The 21561-nt window shown below is 46.4% G+C and overlaps 2 protein-coding genes across 5 annotated transcripts in view; one reads left to right on the forward strand and one right to left on the reverse strand.

Moving 5' to 3' along the window:
- Positions 1-21561, reverse strand: part of LOC308177135 (uncharacterized protein) — a 302639-nt gene that overhangs the window by 58914 nt on the left and 222164 nt on the right. The window contains exons 1-2 of one of the 2 annotated variants that reach the window (XR_013938914.1): positions 8981-9117; positions 8332-8435 (exon numbers count right to left, since the gene is read on the reverse strand). Coding sequence is in view for 1 of the 2 variants with exons in the window: in XM_080553912.1 (XP_080410038.1) it covers positions 8408-8435 (28 nt within the window). In the remaining variant the exon portion in view is untranslated. Of the gene's footprint in view, positions 1-8331; positions 8436-8980; positions 9118-21561 lie in introns of those variants that run through there. The other variant, XM_080553912.1, reaches the window with a different exon arrangement.
- The window catches only part of LOC308177116 (vascular endothelial growth factor receptor kdr-like), a 137653-nt gene continuing 124609 nt past the window's right edge, over positions 8518-21561 (forward strand). For 2 of the 3 annotated variants that reach the window (XM_080553854.1, XM_080553856.1), the window contains exon 1: positions 8518-9167. In XM_080553854.1, coding sequence (XP_080409980.1) covers positions 9107-9167 — 61 coding nt within the window. In that variant the 5' untranslated portion in view covers positions 8518-9106. The remainder of the gene's footprint in view (positions 9168-21561) is intronic. The other variant, XM_080553855.1, reaches the window with a different exon arrangement.

Below are 21561 nucleotides of genomic sequence, written 5' to 3' on the forward strand. Positions count from 1 at the left end.
TTGGTGGCTATTTATTTTCCTTAACATTTCTCGTTTTGTACTCTTGGCTCAGAAGCCTGTCTAGTGCTCCAAACCACTTAATTCTTCCTAAGAGCCGTATGGGCCCAAGGCCTAGATTATATTTATAAACTGTAAGGATCTCCCCAGGCAGCCTCAGTTATAAAGGATTTGAGTCAAACAGCTACAAGGAGATGCTCAAAAACAACCTCACAGAGGAAACACAAAGAGATGGAACATCACACATTTCCCCTGCGTTAAAGTTTAAAAAAGCAGACTACAGTTCAAAGCGACAAATAATGGGAGGTGAGTAATCTTTATCCTTTAATCTCCGGTTTCCAGCAGAAGGATGAAATGTTCTGCTTTCTTCTGGTGTCTGAACATATCTGTTTAAGAGGTGTTTTCAGGCAGGTCCACACATTGTTCCACCACTGCAAGTGCCATGAAGATTGTCTGAGGGGAGAGTGTCAGGGTGGGCTGGGACTGGGGCTTGGATGGCTGTGGATGCAGGCAGTGACGATCCTCAACTGGACAGCAAGGGAAGAGCCTGCCAAGATGCTAGGCAGGGGTGGATAATAGGCCCTCTGGAAAAAAATGCCTCATTCTTGACAGTTTTTAACCAAAAATATGATTGCTTGGAGTATATTATTTATACTTTTGCTTTGTTGTTGCTGTTAAAGTGACTGACAGGCCTCTTCCAGCTTTGCTTTGTGGCTTTGGATGATTCATTAAACCCTTCTTTGGCTTCTTTTCCCTTCATGTACGCAAGAGAAAGGTGCACTGACGCTCTGTTAAGGACTGTATGTGCTTCCTGCCCAGCCCCTCTGAAGCTGCCATCCCACAGAGGAGCACCAAGTCATGAGAAACATGCCCATGGCTCTGCTGGCCCCACATCTTTTGCTATCAGGCTTCTAATTGCCTATGTGCTACCGTGTATTTGAACAAAGCTGTGCAGGAAATGTTTTTCCCAGCTAGAGAAACATTTTGTCCCCATTCTGTGTTTGAGCCAAATAGGGTTTGCATGAAGCCTTTTCTTCCTTTGTTTCCAAAACAAAGGAAGGAATAAGAAAATGTGTATAAAAGAAGCCGAACGCAGAGGCCAAAGGGCCGTCAATGGACTTGTTGAACAGAGGACTCCTACAAAACATGAGAAATCACAGTAAAGGTGATTTAGCCTAATTCAGGCTAGAGTCTTGAAATCAGACCTTGCACACAAAACATCACAAAGTAGGACGCGAGGCTGGGACGGTGCTTCCTCTCCCAGCAACTGCATCCCAAGCAGAAGTAATTCCAAGCTGAGTCTTCCCACAGAAGGTTTCTGTTTTGATAACATGCCATTTTCCAATGAAAAATATTTTCATCAAAAAGTTCCCCACCCTGTTTGCGCATAGACTGCCAATGTTAACTTGTCTTTAGATCCCCAAGGGACTACAGGATGTGTGCAAATAAAGACAGCCTGACCAGACTGTGGAGAGAGGCACACCCAGCGACGGCCTCGCAGCTCTCCTCGAGATTAAGGCAGCTACTGTTGGCAAAGCTTCTCATCTGTGCGAGGGATGAGGTGGGACTGGGGATGGGCAATGTACCCGGTTAACTGGCTTAGGGATCCATATGTAGCCAGCTCCATGCCTGTCCTGTAGGTCAGCATACGCCTCCAAAGCACCCATCAAATACGCGGATGAATTCATGCACTGTTTTATCCCAGAACGACGCAGCCAAGTGCAAGGCACACTTGCAATGTCCTGCCTATTTCCACCATCTCGTCTGGGTGCTCAGATTTACAGGACATGGTAAGCCATACATCCAAAAAGGGCTCTAAGTCCTCTTAGGAAAATGATACAGAATTCCCTGATACAGCACACTGAAATGAAAATCCATGGGCCTGCCAACTCACAGTCCTTGAAGGCAGTCACTACCCTTCTCCTCACCTACCAAAGACCACGAGCACAGAAAAATGTCTTTAAGTTCACTGGCATGTTCTGCTCGCTTCTCTTTCTGTTGGCACATAACAAAACTCAGCTCTGGAAGCCCAAGCCAGCACTCACTAGTGCAGCACATAGCTGTGACTATCAGCTCTGTCCAACAGAAAAGGCAAGAGCTGCTTTGGAGAATGCATCTATTTTGCAGAACAAGCCTCTGGTTGGGATTGTTGCCCTCAAGCTGATAGGAAAGGCTGTCTTTGCCTCAAAGTGCCTCTACACAAAGGCACTTCATGTAGAGGTCAATGCCATCCATGGACAGAACATCCTCCAAGGGATGGCCAAGGAAGCTGCATGGTCAGAGCCTCCCGTCAGTGCAAGTTTTTCGTAGACTGCCTCGGCCCTACAAAACACACAGCGCTTCATGATGCACGAGGCCATAGCTCTGATATTCTGGCCAAACTCTTACAGGTTATTGCTTTCCATCCCAGTTGCCTAGTATTTCCACCAGACATATCTTCACTTCCTTGTTACTATTATTTTATTTATTTATGACCACACTGATACAGCTGCCAGGTGCCTTTGCAAAGGTAAAAGCATTTAATTAGGGAGTGAAATAACCTTTTCTAGCCCTACTTCAATTCCCATGAGTATTGTGAGGCAAAGACATTTGTCAGTACTAGTAAGGAGCTTTGCGTTCCTCAGATGGAATAACTGTCACAGCAAAATGAGTTGTACTATTATGAAGAGGTTCTAGTCCAGTTAGCAAATTGCTTTTTCCATCTGTAGAAATGGAATGTGCTGTTGTGTTAGGGAAGTCTGCTATACTTAGGGTTGCTATAGGCATACGAGGATGCTCATGAACAAAACTTGTCATTCTTACAACCTCTTTTTTTTTTGGCTTTGCATATTTTGAGGGGAAAAAATAAAAATAATCCCCAGGATCATTTGGCCAGGTTCTTACACTGAATTACTTGTGAAACTACACACTACAGGCATTTAGTCTCCATTAAAAGATCAGTTAAGTTTATCAACAAATAAAAGACTATCTGGGGCATGACATAAACAAAACATAATTTGTTAGCAGTTGTTCAATAGCCTCAAACGAATTCTTAAACACCTCCCTGTAAACTAAAAATACAGTTCAGTTCTTTAACTAAGCTAGAATTTCTGTTCTTTAGTTAAGCTTCATATATGATTCGTCTTTACTATTATCCATAACTATTTAAAAGTCCATTACTGCAACACAGATCTGGAGGAAACTGTATGTTCTAAAAAATAATTTTACGCATAGAAAATGCATTTGTCATCTTAAGGATGATCTGGGCCTTGATACGAAAATTAGCATTAACTGGTTTGGATGCAGCTCAAGGCAAGGGAGGTATTGCCTTGAGTTTTTCCAAGGGCATTTACAATTCTTCAATTTGTTCCCAATGGGGTAAAATGTCGTTCCAATTTCCTTAGGTCATCTGTAGTAGCAGTTATTTAATATACCTAATCCTGTTCCCAATAACCCAGTTGCATCTACCCTTTTTAGAGACCAGCTAGGGTTAAAGAGAACTTTTTGTCCCACATTTTTAATTATATAAGGGCCTGTGCTGAAGATGGAAGGAGTCAGATTAACGTAAGGCCGAATTGGTATATTCTTTTTTGTATTGATAATTCTGTGCCTCTGTAACCCCAAAAGACAGCCTTGAAGTTCAGCCATTCTTAGAGAATCATTCCAACTCCATTCATCTTTGGAAAATATTTTGTTTCCATGTAGAACTAAAGTAGAGAGATTTAGGTCCTTTTTGTTTTGAGATGTTCTAGGGCTTGTCCTGTACTGTGACAATGCATGATTAGATGTCACGGTGAAACACCTCAGCTCCATGCACAACCACAGCAGCTAAGTTTCCTTTAAGGCCTGTAGTTGCATCAAGGTCAGGGTAAAGCACAGCTTTATTAATCTAAACTGTTGGTTTGCGATTCTCCAGCTGTCCACATGCAGTTCACTCAGGATTGTTGTGAACACAAAAGAAAATAAAATATGCTTGGTTGTATTCAACCGGCAGGGTTCGGAAGAGGGTGAAATAGCAATCTTTGACTTCCCATGTGTAGGGAGTAGTTAGCACCATTGCTACTGTTAGATGCACAGAAGGCTTTCACTATCTCTGCCATGTTTGGAACTGCGGCAGTCAAAGGTGTGGTGTTAGCATTTAACTGTCTGTAATCCACTGTAAAACGCCATTGCCTGGTTGGTTTCTTTACCGGCTACACCGGTGAATTGTAAGGTGAATGAGTCCTTTTAATAATGCCTCTTTCTTCCAGTTCTGTTACCACCCCATCGATCCCCATAAGTGCTGCTGCTGGCAACAGATATTGCCGAACATCAGTGATTTTAGTGGGGGGTAAGGGTATGGATATTTGTAACAGACTCAATCTCACTGTGCCTGAATCCCTTTGATGTGCCATGAAACTCCACACAGTTCCATCAGGGAGTTTCCACACACGGCCACGCAGTATGTCAAATCCTAAAACAGTATATGCAGCACCAACTAGTACTTCTGCTCTGATTAATTTTTGTTCCCCTGGCAGCCAGAGTGAAATTTTTGCGGTGGGGCATTGTGCACCATCGATTCCCATGAATTTAACTCTGCGTCGACCAGGTGTTATGCTCAGGGTTTGTGCTGTCTCATGTGTAATTACTGACATTTGGGTCCCAGTGTCAATAAGAAAATTTACCAATATTTTTCGGGGTCCAACGGGAATGGCAATGATAGGGTCAGAGTGTTCATTAGAGAGCCATTGAATTGTTAATACCCGCCGAGCAGGGTGGCTCACTGCCCTCCCCGGGGATAGGAGTTTTTTTGCTGAGCTACTGCCTCCTCAATTGGGCTCAGTGCAGAAGTTGCAGTTTCCTTATGGGTTGGGGGTTTTCTGGTTAGGCAATTCTCCCCAGCTGGAATATTTTTCTTACCAGAAATTGGACTAATGTACAGAGGTCCTCCATAGAGGCACCACGCAAGAATGGTCGGGGTGCATACAAAGCTAGGGCCAATCAGGGAGTCCACGGATGAAAGGGGTTAATCGAGCTGGGTCAATAGGAGATAACATTGGGGATTTCCTGAACTCATCTCTTTCATATATCGCCTGAATGCAGGCTGCTCTCTGTACTGCTACAGCCAGGTCAGAATAGCTTGTGGCTCTAATTTCCAGTGGTTCCCCTCTCTCCTGGGGATCTACACCACTTGCCCAGTATGCAGCCCATGCAGTTATAGAGTAATTATGGTCTCCTGGTGTGGTGGTTAAAAATACTCCAGGTCCCCAAAAGCCTCCTGCCCCTTCCTCACTCAACATAATTTGATCTCCTCCTTCAAGAGAAACTCGCCACACACAATCAACTTCCAATTCTCCTGACCGCCTTGAGAACTTTTCCTGTATTTTAACCAACTCTGCTGGTGACCATGAAATCGTTCGCACAGTAGGGCAGATTTCATCATCATCATCAATGGTAGTCTCAATTTTAACTAAAGGTCTCAAGGAAATCAATTGAGGTTCAGAATCAGCGATCTCTTTGACATCATCATCACTGTCAAACCAAAAATCACCATCCCAGCTTTCAGGGTCTGCACTATGCATCAATCTACGATCCTGCTTAACCGGAGCAGAAGGCTGTATTCTATTTAACAGATGACTAAACCGCTCCAGCAATTGTTTAAGATGATTATTCTCACTCACAAGTTTATCATTTTCAGTCACAAGTTTATTATTCTCATTCAAAAGTTTATCGTTTTCATTAAAAAGTTTATCCATTCCGATTCCTAATGTTTTTGCCGTCTCCCTTTCGAAGGCCAATGATGACTTCAACACCTCATTCTCTGATTTCAAAGCTGTATATTCCACATCAGAAATCAGTTTGGGAGCAGGAGTTTCCTTAGCTTCCTGCTGAGCACAAGACAAACAGACATCTAACACAGCACAAATCACACCTTTACTCTTTCGTTGTCTGATCTTTCGTGAAGCCTGACACTGCTCAATACTTTCTACCACTTTCTCTTGATTTTCCAAAATTTTTGGGCCCACTCCTTCCCCACCTGGGAAGGGAAACATTTGCATTTTTGCAGCAGTTTATCCATAGCAATCCTGCCGACTACGCCGATTTCTGTCACGTTAAGGGGTGTAGCCGATTAACCGTTACGGGTCCGGTCGGATTCAGGGTACTGAACTATCACAATCACAGATTCACCAATAACGCATTAACCGATATGGGTCTGGTCGGATTCAGAGCACTGAACTACCATGGTCACGGATTCACCAATAACGTATAACCGCCCTTACTCTAGTTGCGTTCAGTGAGAACTATCACGGCTAGGAACAATGCAGTTAAGTGCAATTTATTACAGCAACAGGTACACAGGTTCTTTGGATTGCCGGCGATAATTTACTGTCTGCAAAAGCAAGCTAGCATGCATGAAATACACAGGTGCGCAGCCTGGAAATTAAAGCGTTAAAAGGCACAAAGACTCTACAGAGATTTCTAAGTTTCCACGGAGACATACAGTACAACCAAGTGTTCAAATCTCACCCAAAGGCATCCCAGTGGGGGAAGGAAGAGAGGCTCAGCCCATCGACTGAACCCAGGGGTCAGGAGGTCCTCGGGATGGTGTATTCCCTTGTGATGGTATCTCCCCTGACTGTGGTATCTTCCCTAACGATAGTATCTTCCCTAACATCCCCTCTCTCTTAGGCCAATTTATATTATTTTCCATCTTTTAGGTGGAGCTTGAGTGACTCTAGTCAAGCATATCTTAGTTACGATTGGTGAAAAGTTTTCCCGTCTCCATTTAAAAGAATAGGCTCCAAGAAATTCAGAGCGCGTGCTCAGTGAGGGGTGGTCGCACCTTGGAGGCAGATAGCTTTTGAGATGGAGATGTGTTTTGGTATTATAATGATATTATAACGAGCAAAAGTACACTAGAGTACAGCATTTGTCAAAACATGACAGGTCGATGGCCCAGGGTAGCAAAAAGTACGGCTTATCAGTCTCGGTGTGCACAAGAACAATCGAGTCCCCCACCTGGTCACAGAGCCTAGCCGTGGTGTCTCCACTCCACTCTATGCTCCATACTGTTCCTTAGAGCCAGCACACCAGGTTCCCCCAGTGCTATAGCATCTAAGGTTGGAAGCCTAGGGAATGCTCAGATAATGCAGCTATGCCCCACCATGAAAGCCCCTTCAATGCTGTACATTTTCTTTAAAATGTGAATATTAGTTTTATTTTCCTACTTACTTTAGGTAATTGCACCACATAATAGGCAATGGAAACTTCATAATACCCTGGTTGTAGTTCAGTTTCATTAAAACCCATGATATACATTCAGTATAAGGTCTAATACACCTGCTATTTTTCTCTTCTTCTTTTGAAAAGAAACTGAGCTAGAGTAATAAAAACTCCAAACAAACCCTGCCATTCAGCTATGGAGATTGACAGTGCTTTACTGCAATAGGTCATTTAACCCCAGTATCTCATTTGTGGCATTACTGGGAGTGACAGTCTGTGTGAGTAGCTGTAGAGCTCCCACCACTCTCTCATTATCAGTAGAGTGTAGTGGTTTGTGTATGTAAAAAGCCATGCAACTGGGATGTGCATTTAACGATAGCACAGAACAGCTCCCTCCTGTCACCTGAGTGCCGGCTGCATTTCCAGAAGCATTCCTTTCATGAGCAGGGACATCTCCCAGGACACCTGGCACCAGCTCAGCACAGCTTCTGACCCTCACAGCTGCAGGTGCACCAGCCCAGGAGGCACCTGGGGCTAAAGCAGCAGCGCTGGAGCAGGAAAGGACTCTGTTGTCCTGGGGCGGAGGTGAAAGGGGAAGCATCTGCAAGTCCTCTTCCAGAACCACGCTGAAGGAGCACTCGCCCCTGCTCCAGTCCTGCCTGGCATGGTAAGAGCAAAGGCACGTGGATGGGCTGGAAAGCTCAACATGTGGGTGGATCTGTCTACACCCAAATGCCTGGAGACAATTCTTGGGTGACACAGAAGCAGCTGTTATGAGAAACCCATGAGAGATTATGGGGGCAGCTGAGTTGTTTACATATTAACAAAATTAGAGCTGCCCAGAATGTCCTACTCAAACAAGAAACTTTCTCTGTGCCCCAAGTGCATGGGGTGCGCTAGCAGCGGCTGCTGCAACATGCAGGCAGCGGGGCAGGGAGCACAGGGGTGGCACTCCAGCAGGACAGACACACGGAGCGGCACCGGGAGAACCCAAACTGCAAAATAACCAGGGAAAGGGAGTAAAGAGAGTGCTCCAGCGCTTCTCGGCAGTATTACCCTGTGCTCCCTGTGCCGGGAGGGGATGCCGACACCTCGGGCACCCTTCTGCCTTTCAGGGGAAGTGGGGGCAGGCCTGGGGGGGGATGTTGCCACCTGATGCTAGCGCAGCTCCAGCTCTGCAGGGCAGGGAGGCAGCGGGTCACAGCTCGGCTCGTTCCTTTGCCCCATCTCAAGCAGCAACAGGAAATCCAGGAGCTCTGTAAAATGACAGGGAGAGAGAGAGAGTGAAGTCCCTTCGCCTGGTGACGTCTCTCCTTCCTCTTTTTTTTTTTTTTCCTGTCCCTATAAAGAATCCCGGGCTCGCATCAAACTTCCCAGTGAAGGCAAACCGGACCCGGAGGGGTGGGGGAAAAGGAGGAGAAGAAGCCCTTGGGCGGGCTGCGGCCATGCCCGAGCCCCTCGGGGTGTCCCCCGGCAGGTGACAGGACGGGACAAGGGGCTCGGCCCCGCCGCACCTGCGCCCCCATCCCGGCGGCCACCTCAGCCCCGGCTCCAGGCGGAGGAGACCTCGGCAGCAGCGAGCTCGCCGACCGCAGGACTTTATTATATCGCACTTTATTATTATTCTGGTTTTTTGTCCAAGTTTCCGGGGGGTTTGCTCAGCTTTGTAACCCCTTGCGTTACTCCGCGCCGTAACCGCCTCCCACCCCCTGAATTAAAAAACCGGGGGAAAAAGAAAACAAAACGAGGAATAAAGTTATCCCGGATTTAAAAACAAACAAACAAACTTTAAAACCTGCACCTCGAGAAGAAAAGACGGCGAACCAGCCCCGCGGCGCCAGGATGAGGCGGTGACCGGCAGCGGCAACTCGCTGCCCGCCGCGCTCTGCCCCTCCCGCCCCGCTCCGGCCAAGCTCTCCGCCCGGCCATGGCCCCCCGGCCCAGCGCCGCCACGGCCGCCTGCGCCCTGCTGCTGCTGCTGACGCCCGGTAAGAGCCCGCTGTCCCCGGGCCGAGCCCCGCCGGAGGGGTCCGGCACGCGGCCGGGGCCGGCGGCACCCGGCGCCGCCTCAGGGAGCGGGCGGGCGGGCGCCAGGGGGCGCCGCGGGGTCTCCCCGGGAGCGGGCGAGGGGCGCCGCCTAGGTCCCCTGAGGGGAGCTGGGGGGTCCCGGTGGGGTTGGGGGGGTCCCTGTGGGGCTTGGGGAGTCCAGGGGTAACCCAGAGGGTTTGGCATTTCGGCACTGCGCCGTGAAGTTACTTCGTTGGCACGTGTTGGGTGAGGGGGGTGAGGTGTTAGGTAGCGGGGAGTTGCTTCTGACGGCAGTTCTCCGTGAGTTTTGTTGGGTGGTGGATGGGTTTCACAGTACACTTAGCATGTTACAAGCCTTTTGTGGTTTAGTTTCATGAGGTGGACACACTGAAGCATCCTTGGTTTTCTTGGCTCCACTCAGAGATGTGTTCCTTCTGCAGAAATGCTCCCAGGCTGGCTGCACGGTGCTAGCCCAGTGCATTTCACATATCCCCTACAGCATCTTCCCCACAGCTCCCTGCACAATAAACAGTTATCCTCAGTTCGTGCTGCAAACTGCCTGTCCAGCTTTTCCTGAAAAAAAATAAAAAATGCTACCACAAATGGTGCAGGCCAAAGAGCCCTCCATGGCCAGCACTCTGGTGACCCTTGGGCCGAGTGCCCCAGTAAGGCTGGTGCTGTGGTCCCATGCCGCAGGGGACACCAGGACCTGCACCCCGAGGTGCACCTGGTGGGGAACAGGGAGCCTGTGTGTCCCTCGGGGGGGTCCTGTAACTGCTCCACCTGGCCGACACGTGTGTGTTAACTGGCAGTTAACGCACAGGCTGGAAGAGCTGCCCGTAGAAGGCGCGTTACCAGAAATCCAGCCTGGAGTTTCACAAAGGCATAAATCCCCATGGACTTCTGTGGATCAGAGGGAGATGACAGCAAGTGTTCGGCAGAATGGAGAACGCACATCTTGCCACAAGCATTCCTGAAGTGGAGCACGGTGCAGTGGCACCCAAGTGGCTGGGTGAAAAGGTTGGCTAGAGATGGTACCCACACTGCAGTGCTGCCTTGGTTCTTCACTTACCAGCACTGCTTTCCTGGCACTTTTGGTGCTAGTAACTTTGGAAGTTGGTCCAGGCTCACCTTCTCGTCAGTGCCAGGCAGAGAGGAGGCAATGTCTGCATCCAGTGAGAAGGAAAGGAAGACAGGCACATCGCTAACTGTCCCTGTAGGCAAAGGCTGATGATGGATTTGGAAGCAGCATTATGGCTGTCAGACCTTTGTCCATCATTAGGAAAAGAATCTGTTAGCACAGTGTCTGTGTGCCCTAATTAGGCTGGAAGCCAAACTGAAACAGGGCCAGGAAGTTGGAGGATTCTGGATAGCACTGATGTTAGTGAGGTATTAACTCCTCAAGCCACCTTTCCCTCAAAGTTCATCTCCAGTGGTGAATTGAATCAAACTTTGTTTGACCTCCCAAGGGACAAGAGGCAGGGATTTGTCCTGCAGGCTGTGGGTTAAGCCTTCTCTGGGATCTTTCTGGTCAAAGTTAGGCAGAGGTACGCTGAAGAACTTGAACCTGATTCAAACCCAATCATCTGCAGGGCAGACAGAAGATTTTGCAACGGTGAAAGACGTTGCCCCTGAGGTGCTGAGTGAGGGCAGTGCAGCTGCCCAGCCCCAGGGGCACCTCCCTGGTCAGGACTTCCAAGGCGCCCAAGAGAAAGGGAACACTCATGGCCCTTACCAAACCTCAGCAAGGGAGCTGGAGTGCCTTCTCCTTCTGTATCAGTGGTTACAGCCGCTGTGTCATTATGTCCTGCTTTGCAGCTCAGCAGATCACCTACGTGGGCCAGGGATACCAGAGGACAGAAGTTGTCCATAGCCGTAAAATTGATCCAGATCAATGGGTGGTCTTCTTCAGAGAACTCCTGTGCAAGGAGGATCATTTGCTCCACGTCCGTGTTTAGCAGGGAGGAGAGACCGTGCAAACTTCATCCCAACAAATTCCTGCCTCATCTTAAAATGTAGCTTCAAAACATTGTATGTGTCTTTAAATTTCCTAAGACAGTTCTACAGGTATCATGAAATATCCACTTTCTTTTCATTTATTACAGAGCTTATTTCAAACTCTTTCTTGTACTAGTTAGGGGCTTTCTGCTAAAAACTTTTTACAAAGTAATAATAGTTGTGGAGATGCCAACAGCTGGCACAAGTTTTAGGTAGGCCTTTAAAAAAAAACATCTGAAAAGAATTATTGATGCTGGCAATACCTTCTGTAGTGTCTTTCGCTCCTTGGTATTATCATCAAAAAGTTTTTAATATATAAGCTTTTCAAATAACTTTTCCAGTATTGGAATAAACATGGTAATTTCAATGATGTAACACTGGAAAACTAACAAGATTCAAGAATTAAAATTGGGTCCTGCCTGATCCCTTTGAAAATGAAGCAAGTTTGGAGTTTAACATTTTTATTTGTTTCATTTTGCAACTTCTTCTACAAACAGACCTACAAATATACCAGGAAAGGCAATTTAGCTTACTAACAGATGCATTTCAAATGTGCCACATGTCAAGAGCTAATCGAAAGCTTCGGGAGCTCAGAACCCTGCAAGCTTTCCAGCGAGGATGCCCAGTGCATGTAGCCAGAAGCACTGCAGAGCCGGCGGTGCACTGTTGCAAAGGCAGAAGCATCTAGGGTATGCTTCTGCCTTCCTCTGAGGCAGCCAGTGCTGGGAAGTGGAGGATTGGATAGCCGACAATATGGGCTGTTGATCGGTTCTAGTAAACCAAAAATGTGTCTCTTAATTGGTGTTATTTCTAAACATTTGCTTCACTGTGGGAAAATGTTATAAAAAGCAAAGGAGACTTTTTATAAGATTGTGATATATGAGCTTCTCTGCCTGAAGCTGCCACTTTCAAAACCAACTGGAAATCTCTTACACTAATTCATCTATTTAAGGCAAGGAAAAAAATGCAAAGTATTTCTGAATACTCCCCAAGCTTCTAAAAACCAGCATCGTACCCAAAAGAATACTGAGAATACAAACCAGATTGTTTGTTGAAGGTTTCTCTTACAAGAACTTAACATATCTTCTTTTAAAATTTCAAAAATATTTATCTGCACACATTTCCCCTTTGGTCTGCCAATACACATGAATCTAAATAAGAGCAACAGTGTACATTTGAGTTGTCTCTACTCCTTTCGTACGGTCTCTGAATTGCTCGCTGTAAGATGAAGTATTTGTGCAAAGCAGTAGTTCAACCCAACTCTGTCTGAAGTAATACATCGAGTCAGGCTGTATATACAATATGTGTATTGCCGGCAGGTTACCTTATTGCAAAAGGTTTCCAACAAGCACGGGAGATTTCTTAGGTACAGTCAGTGGTACGTGATCTGCCTTTTTTGTAAGTTTGTCTTCCAAACTGCCAGCACAGTTTGAAGGAGGGTGAAAACCTGCCTTATGCTGCATACACTCAGAGATGAAACGTGCCTTTTGCTTCCAAAGACATTTGCAAAGCATATGCAGCAAGGGTCACTTGATCATCAGCAAAGGACAGCATGAACAGAAGAGCTGCTTTCAGCTTACATTGCAAAACAGTTTTGGGGGCGGCAGCAGCAACCTGCATTTTTTAAAACTACACAGGAAATTTCCAGGAGGCAGCATTTGACTTTCACAGAGAGTATGAGAAGGACACTGAAGCTTAGCAGCCCTGCTGAAGTTCTTGTGCTTAGTTCCTTTCATCTCCTTTGCTCCACCTTTCCTTTTTTCTCTAGACCAGCCTGATGTCACTGGAATGGGAAATTACGAGTGGAAGCAATTAAAAGATATTCAGAATATCTAAACAACAGCCAGGAGCAAAATAGATGTGTCCCAAGTGTCTTCCTTCAGAAAGCAGCTCAAATGACTGACAGGACACAAAGGCTGCTGGGTGCCAATCGAGGCATTCCAGTTCTCACCTTTGGGCAGAGCATCTAGCTGTACTCCACCACATGGCCAAAAAAGCTGGCTACTTAAACAAGTGGGCATAAAATGTGTGCAATAGAGAACTGATCTCCTTGGTTAGGCACTTCTTTAATTTTTCTTTTTAAGGCCACAGAGAAAATAGAAGAACCTGCCAAAATCAGCCAGTCAAGGTTATTATCTGGAAATGGCATTTAATATAAGCACATGCTTGAAGGCTGCCCCAGGGAGCAGAACTTTAGCAGCAGAGAGCTTGCCATCACCAGGAGCAAGCCAAGATTAGAACAAATCATGTGAAGCGAGGCTTTCTGTATAGGAGTTGTGATCTTAGAGGCTTGCCCATGAGCCATTTGCTTCAAGTGAGAAAGGAGGAAGGTTCGAAGAAGGTAGGGAGTCTGATCTCATGAGCCTGTGATGAACAAAACTGATTGCTGCCCATTTTGTGCAAACTCCACACTGCCCGAGTGCTGCACCCGCTTGTGTGGGGAACCTCGGCTCACCTGAAACCAGGTATCAGCACACATCCAGAACTGAACTAGGCAAATCTGGTGACCTGGCCAGATCTCCTGCATTTGCCATTAACGGGAATAGGAAGCTGGAAAGTGTCTCGAGTCCCGTGCCCACTCCACAGAGCTGAAGCTGGGCTTTTCTCTGCCATCCCTGAGGCAGGGTGTGCAGCACATGCGGCCACCACGGGCATTGCCCCACGTACCCTGGAGGGACGATCTCAGCTTTTTGCTTTCAAAGGCTTTGGAAATGCATGCAATGAATCCACATATTGAGGGCAGCTGAGCCAGTGCCCCGTGCAGTTGTTAACTTTGTATTAGGCAGTTGCTAACAGTTTCATACAGCTATGTACTCTGATGGGAAGTGAGTAAGTCTGTGAACCGTTTTATGATGGACAGTGAGTAAATGTGTGAACTGTTTTATAAGGCAGCCCAGCACCCTCATCTCCAAGTTCTTGGATTAGCCTGTCTTTACAGCACATACTTTTTGTCCTCACTACATCCTACACCCCTCTCCTGCTCACTCCCCCCTTTCCTGGATGTCTCCTAAACTCCCCTCAGGGCTCAGGATTCCTTGAATTTTTACATTAGAAAAAGTCAGGAGGAATTTCTCAGCCCTTCCACTCTAGAGGTCTGCACAGTCTCTCTTCCCTGTACCAAAATGAATTTTGCCTTTACATGGTGCCTGGTGCAGAGATTAGGCAAGCCAGGGTCTGAGACCTGCAGCCGAATCCCTTGTTTTCTGGAAGCAGATGCACCAAGTCTTCATGCTGAACTAAACTTTTCAAGAGCAAATTTTTCAAGCCTCCCCCCCATTATCCACAAATGTAAAAGGAGTCACAGCTAGTGCACGGTGTGTGTGCAACCCAGGTTCGGGGCTTTCACTGCAGCTCTAAGCTGCAAAGCTTTTAGTGCTGAAAAGGAATCTTAGACATCAGTAAGAAGGAAAGAACCTCTTCTAACCCTTCAAATGATGCAAGGCCAAACAAGCCCGTTTTCCTTTGTGCCCTGCTGAGAATGGCAAAAGCATATGCTCCCTGAGATTTCAAAATTCAGCCAAAAACTGGACTCAGGACCAGAATGTAAAGGAAATATATGGACCAGCCTTCTATTTTCAGATCACTTGCCTTTGTCTTCTGCATTTCCACATAGGTTTCCTTAGATCTTCCTGTGTTTTTCTGAACTGTGGGAACACGATTGCCAAGGAAGTAGAGAGGGGAGTTTTCAGTCCTTCTGGGATTGTTCTTGATTTGAGGGTCAAGGAAGCTTGACCTAGTCATTACCTGTTCCATTTTTTTAAAAAATCTCCATGAATTTAAAACACTGCAGTCAAAATCTCTGCTTCCTTAGAGCCCACAGCTCAGAAATTACACACCTTAAATTCTTCCTTTATAGATACCCTAAGGTCAGTTTGCAGAAAAAGCAGCAATCTCCATGGGGCTACTTTGCCCACTCCTCTATAGCTGTGGGTAAACTGGGACAGCCCCTATCACTCACGGGGATATGTCACACAAACACACACACACGAACAGCTATCCTGTAAGGGATTCATCCTGTTTGACATTAACCTATACCTCATTAGCTGAAATTAGCGCTGAATACAGTAATTTGGGAGTTGAAGCAATTTCCTTCTTGTCTCCAGAAGCCTACAGCTGGTGATACGGGCACGGAGCCTCCTTAGTATCCCAGTCCTGATCCTAGATTCCCTCACTGCTACTGGAAAGGGCTTGCTTTGGCTCTTTGTAGCCACAGGGATCATCCTGAAAGCTGATACTGAGCCTGGACTTCCTGAATTTTGGGGTTTGGTTGCGCAGGGGCTGCTGTTTCAGACCTTTAATGTGCGGATGCCTACTACAGTGTGTCCTCCAGGAGTTATAAAAAGTGTTTTTCCCCTCTGCTTCTTCACTTGTTCTTCCAGCTGCCTGAAGCTGCCTCCCCGAGGGGCTGTAACACATGCCCACACAGTAGCATTTGGAAACCCTTCTTGTGGGCAATCCTAATTACAGTACGCCTTCATACAGGAAATGGCTGTTGGAAGAGATTGCCCAGAGCCCTTAACAGGAAGACGTATGCAACTGTATTTGAAAGGAGGGAAGTAAGGCACAGTGGATTATCAGTTGCAAGCCTCAAGGTCCCTGTCTTTCCTTGCAGAAAAATAAATCCCACAGGTGCAGTGTTGTCCAGCTCAAGGTATGGCCCCCCTCTCCACGCAGGGAGGGGGAACCACTCCATTCGCTGCAAATTAACACCATCAGCGCTAATTTGCAAAGATAAGGGAAAGGACTTCATGCACAGCCACTGCTTAAAGCCCAGGTACTGCTTTGCTCCTTAGCCCACGAGGAATATCAGAACTCCTAATGCAGCGCCCAGGTGTGGGAGAAATGCTTTTCCCAGACCCCTTTGTAGATGTATACGAGGCGAGGAAGTTATATCAGCTCTTGCTGCATGACACAGCGGGACAGAGAGCTAAACAGCAAATCTGGCTAGTTTTTAACTATTTGTACTATTACAATTACAGGGTGATTCAAGTGAATGTAAACAATGATGTCACCCTGAGAACCTTTTAAACACAATTTAAGCTATTACATGGTGTGAAGCAGAGAGAATCAGCTAAACTTTTAGCCTGCCACATTTTTTCTCTACAAACGGATGAGGTCTGGGTTATTTTCATTTTGTGTTCGTGCACTTGGGTCGATCTTTGCTCTCCGTTACACAGGTTTAAAGCTGAAGAAAATAGCCCGTCTTTGAATTTGACTTTCTGTGACCGAGAGCATTTATTTTATTACAGTTGGTTATACATTTGTGGTAGGATCTGAGTGAGAAGAGAACTCGCCGAAAGCTGCATGCTTGATAAAGGTGGAGATTTTACTGATCTTGTTGGCAAATCCCAATTCATTCTGGAAGTGAAAAATCGTGGTGAGAAAGCTCAGTACCCTGCTGACTCTCTAAGAAGAGGGAAAGCCAGTGGGTGGCCCTGCACCCAGGCTGCAGCACTGGCTGCCTCGGGGCCAGCCACCCCGGCTGCTGTTCGTGGGGCCGTGCGTGCGCTCGCTTTGCGTTTATTTTGGCCCTGAAGGTCCCATTCTGCTAAGCCTCCCAGAGGTTCTCGTGCTTAAAAACAACTTTTCCTCAATCTTGGCAAACCTTCTGTTGAGTAAGGACGGAGTAACAGCTAAGGGAAGAGAGCAGGGCTTGGCCCAATAGGAATCACCAGAGAGGGTAATTAATCTCCAGAACCCTGTCAGCGTGAACCCAGCACAGCGTGCAATGGGGAGGGATTGCCTGGGGCAGAGCCTCCTTTGGCTACGCTCTCAGTGCAGTTGGCCCATCTCACTTTGAAAGACAGCCGTGTGTTTCTCACAGCTCATCATCCCACTCAGCGAAGACTTTTCCAAATATAATGACACCGTGGGTCTCTGGGAAAGTAAGGGCTGGTTGTTACCACAAAGCCACTAATGATCCCGTTAACAGTTTTATTACTTAATCCACTGATACATCAGGTTCTAACTTTGTCCAGAAAGACAAAACAAGTCTTCAGTGTGATGTGTTTATAGGCTTGGAATTGCTCCGAATTTCTAGGCTGTGCTCACATGTGGACCATTTTCTCATGGCTTTTGCACCAAGTCAGATAAACACAGGTAGCTCCATTACCTGGCTCACTGTGGTGTGGTGCATTTCACCCCATGTAAAATGCAGCTCCGCTTGGGCAACATCACCCTGCCCTGATGAAAGGGAGGTACAGGCCAAAACAAAAAGGGCCAGTATGGCACGGCTGCTGGGATGAAGGAACTGCCTGGACAAGGTGAGTTTAGGAGAGAACAGGATACTGAAGGGGATGTTGGAGGTTTCCCCCATCTGGCTCCAGATGCAAATCCCCATAAAGAAATTTTGTCATTACATTTGAAGAAGGATGTATACATGTCTGATTTGGTCTTCTTAGCATTTTGGAGACATGGGACTACTTGGGGATACTGTCCAGTCTATACTCCTTTCAACTAGAAAGACCAATAGATGTGGTTATTCATATCCTAAGGCCTATACCAGGTGAGCATTCTTGGAAGAGAACAAGGGACTAGAAACCCCTTAGGGGGTTCAGAAGTTTGGGCTTTCACAATGTATTCGTTGCAGTGTGATCTTTATACCAAGGCTAAAAACATTTGTTATAAATTACCCACATACTCTGCCTTTTTTATGGTCGTCTACTTTGCATTTGAAATGTAATGTTCAAGCCTGCATGGTGAAACACCATTATTAATTTAATTTAATAAACCATGACGTAGTGTGCCTTCCTCTGGTTACTGAAGTTGATCTCTCTGTAAGTTTGTGCATAACTGTGGTTGTTATTAACATTCAATTGCTAACTTTTCTTTCCTAATGTACTATCCAGAGCGTCAGAGCTGGTAAACAATATCAAATAGGGCAGGCAGCCACAAACAGGCACTACGACATCCTACAAGTCTACAAGCACAGACTAATGCTCCCAAGAGAAAGGCTCTCCTTTCCTCATCCCAAGAATATGTGCCACAATTTGTTTTAACATTCTTCATGACGGTATCTTCAGCTTTCTCGAGAGTTTCTGGCACAAGGACAAAAGAAGAGGAAAGGAGACAGTTTTGTCTGGGTATAAATCTCAGTTTTCATTTGCCAAACTCGTCCTGCACTTTTGAGAAAATCAGGGCAGAGGAGCTGAAAAATCCGTGCTCAAAGTGGGATTAGGGGAAAAGCTAAAACTGAACTACTTTTGATTCCCATGGAGGAGAGTTTGCATAGCTGCAGTTCGAGGCCATTTACTCTTCCACTGTACTATATCGCAGTATCACTGTTCAAAATGTTCATGTAGACTTTTAAATGCTACATAGATTTGTGGCTGGTCATTGAGCAACGCAACTTTTTCTGCCTTTCTGTCTACCTCTGACTGGGATGTCCCTCAGTGAGACCACTTGAGCTAAGAATTTCAGTCTAAACATCTTCCTGGTGTAACAGGAATTTTATATATAAAAATCTTGTTTTCAAGATAGTTTACATTAAAAAGATTAAGGTGTCTTTCAGCAACAGGCAGCTATTGCTTGGGAAAAGAGGAATAATCACTGCAAGAGAAATGGCTGGGCAGAATCAATTATGCCAGAAATATGAGACAAAAAGCTGACAGCATGAACCTCTTACCAGCATAAATCAAATCCATTTGTAAAGGCAATGAGTTGTTGCAGGGTCTGCAAGTGCATGTGACAGAAATGTGCCCCGGGTAGCCTTGCCTCTGCAGTACTGCAGAACGTCCTTTAGGGGCTGGTCTGCTGCAGAGAAAAGCCACTGAAGTTTTTCTCCTTGTGCAGTGGCAGAGGGATGCGCATTCAAACAGCAGTGATGCAGTCACTACCCCTCCTCCTCCTCACACGGCTTCTCCTTCCCTGGGTCACACCTAGCACAACCGCGCTGTGCACCTGATAAGGTGGAAACCACCAGCGTTGGGAACAAGCCCTTTTCCTGAACAAAAGGCAAAGTGTAATCTTTAATACACAGTGCAGTGCATGACAATCTGCGTAAAGGAAAAAAATGAGGTTTTTTTCCTAGGACCTTGGGATTTCTGTTCTAGGTTCTGGACATTTCTGATGTAGTGGTTGAATTCTTTCTGTGCATTTATTCTGCATCCTTTGAGCAGCAATGCTAGCTAGCAGTTAATAATGCCACAATTAAAGCCATCACCATTACCGTTGGGGATAAATACTTCACCCTGATGAATCAGGCAGATAACAACTTGCAGAGCCATTGTTTTGGGCTGCTGCTTCTTTAATTCCCAGTCTTGTCTGGTGTCACCATACAAGGCCTCCCTAAATTTAGAGCAAGGCTAACCAAATGTAAAAAGAGACAGCAAAAGGGGTCAAAGAGCAACTTCAGGAGAGCCCAGAACAGCCTAATTCCTTTCGTCATCTTTCCTGTTTGAAAATCTTTCTGCTTATCTGGGTTCTGGTCTTGTCATCTGCTGGTAGCGAAAGCAAGTTTGTGACACCGGGGTGTGGCGGGATGCGAGGACGGTATCTCAGACAGCAATCTCCTTGCCATGTATATGATCAAGGGAGAGGAATTCTCAGCATACACAGGGCAAAGGTCTCCTGGGCTCTTTCATTTAAGGTTGAAGTGATGTCCTTTAGCGTGTATTGTACTGCTAGTCTTTGAAAGGCTGCCTTTTTGTTTTGATTCTATATTGTTCTAAGTTAAATAGTAGGAAAAGAGAAATCTCTGCTGCCATAACATTCTCTTATAGGCCTATTCATTATAGATCCTGAGAGGAAACTGAGAGCTCCCCTGGACAATGCTCTGATACACAAATGAGCATACATTAACTTTCTGTAGCTGTATAGTTCATTTTTGGCTGCATTTCCTTTGCATTCTTAGGAACATGGAGTCGGGCATAATTTGGTTTTATGTCTTCCTCTGCCTTGAACTGCTGTCTTGTTAGACACACTGCACATCCAGCAGCCTCCCTGCAGCCGAGGTTGAGGGTGGAAGTGCTTCGGGCAGATGCGGTGGTGATGATGCCGTTGGTGATGCGAGGAGGGCCAGAAGCAGAGGAGACCAGGCCAGGTCTGCAGGATTTTGGCTGAGCTGGGAAGGAGATGGGGTGGTGCTGGCCAGGTGCTGTGCTCCAAACCAGCTGAGATGGTCAAGGGGATTGGATGTAAGCTGCAACGTGGAAGCAGCTCAACTTCGGTTCCCTGTCCTTTGAGAAACGCCTTGGGGGAGCTCCCCTGGGGGCACATCTGCAATGTTTTTGACAGATGGCTAACTCCAGAACAGAGATGTTTGCTGCTTTTGTGCCTCTGCCCTTCTGTAAATCAGGGCAATCAGCACTTTCCCTCCTCCCTGGAAAGTCGGGGCAATAAACATTATGAAGAGAAAACGCAGCTCAGGCACTGCAGTGGTGGGAGCCACATTGTTACTTCATCTTTCGCTTCCATCACCAGAGAAGAAGCCATTTAAAGCTACAAGGATATTGAGGCATTTAAGGTTGTAATGATTAGGAATGGGATACCGCCGTAGGCAGTGCCTGAACTGTCAGAAATGAATTTCTCCCCTGTCCTCCAGACAGACTGCTACAGAACTTGGGTTTCTCTGCTGCTCTTTTGCACTAACATGTTTTGTTCTCATGTACTTTGCATGGGAACAGAGCCAAGCTGATGAAAAAGATTAGAGACTAGGTCAGTCATTGTTACCCTATCTCCTGCAAACACCTTTGAACAGTCTGATGAGTGTGACGCCTACCTCTGAAATGCTGCCTGTCCCTTCCAAAAGGTGTGTCTCACACACCACTCCCTGCTAACACTGCCTTGCAGAGTCTGCTTACCTGGGTACCACCAGGTGCATGGCGTTGATGCACAGGGCTTGCAAGGCTACAGTTTTTCTTGAATTTCTTTTAATGCAGTGCCTCTCTCAGCCTCTTGGCCCATACATACGCTGTAGCTTTCCTTGGAGGAATAATGAAGCACACATACACATGCACACACATATGCAAATGGATGCAGTGTCACTTCAATTGCAACCATAGCCCAAAAAGCCTCTTGGTTTTCATTTTGACTGTGTCTTCTGGCACAGAGAAATTTGCAAAGCTAATTTTCAGCTCCTGTCTAATGGATTCCCCTGCTGAGTGTCTGTTACAGTTAAAGGATTCCAGATTGAGAGTTTGTTCTCGTCTCCCCTGTGCACATCTATGTTGGAGGTGCTTTTTGGAGAGCTGGTTAATGAGCCTGGAGTGTGACTGAGTGTTTGTGCTGACATTCAGGAGGAGTTTCCCCTCCTCAGAGGAGGAAGGTAGCCCTCACATCCTTATAGCCCATTTGTATTCTTAGTGCATTCACCCCAGTAGAAATAAGGTACGTTATCAGACTGTGCAACAAATAGTG

This window comes from Anser brachyrhynchus (genome assembly GCF_964034855.1).
Source record: "Anser brachyrhynchus genome assembly, chromosome: 13".
NCBI classification, from domain to species: Eukaryota; Metazoa; Chordata; class Aves; order Anseriformes; family Anatidae; genus Anser; species Anser brachyrhynchus.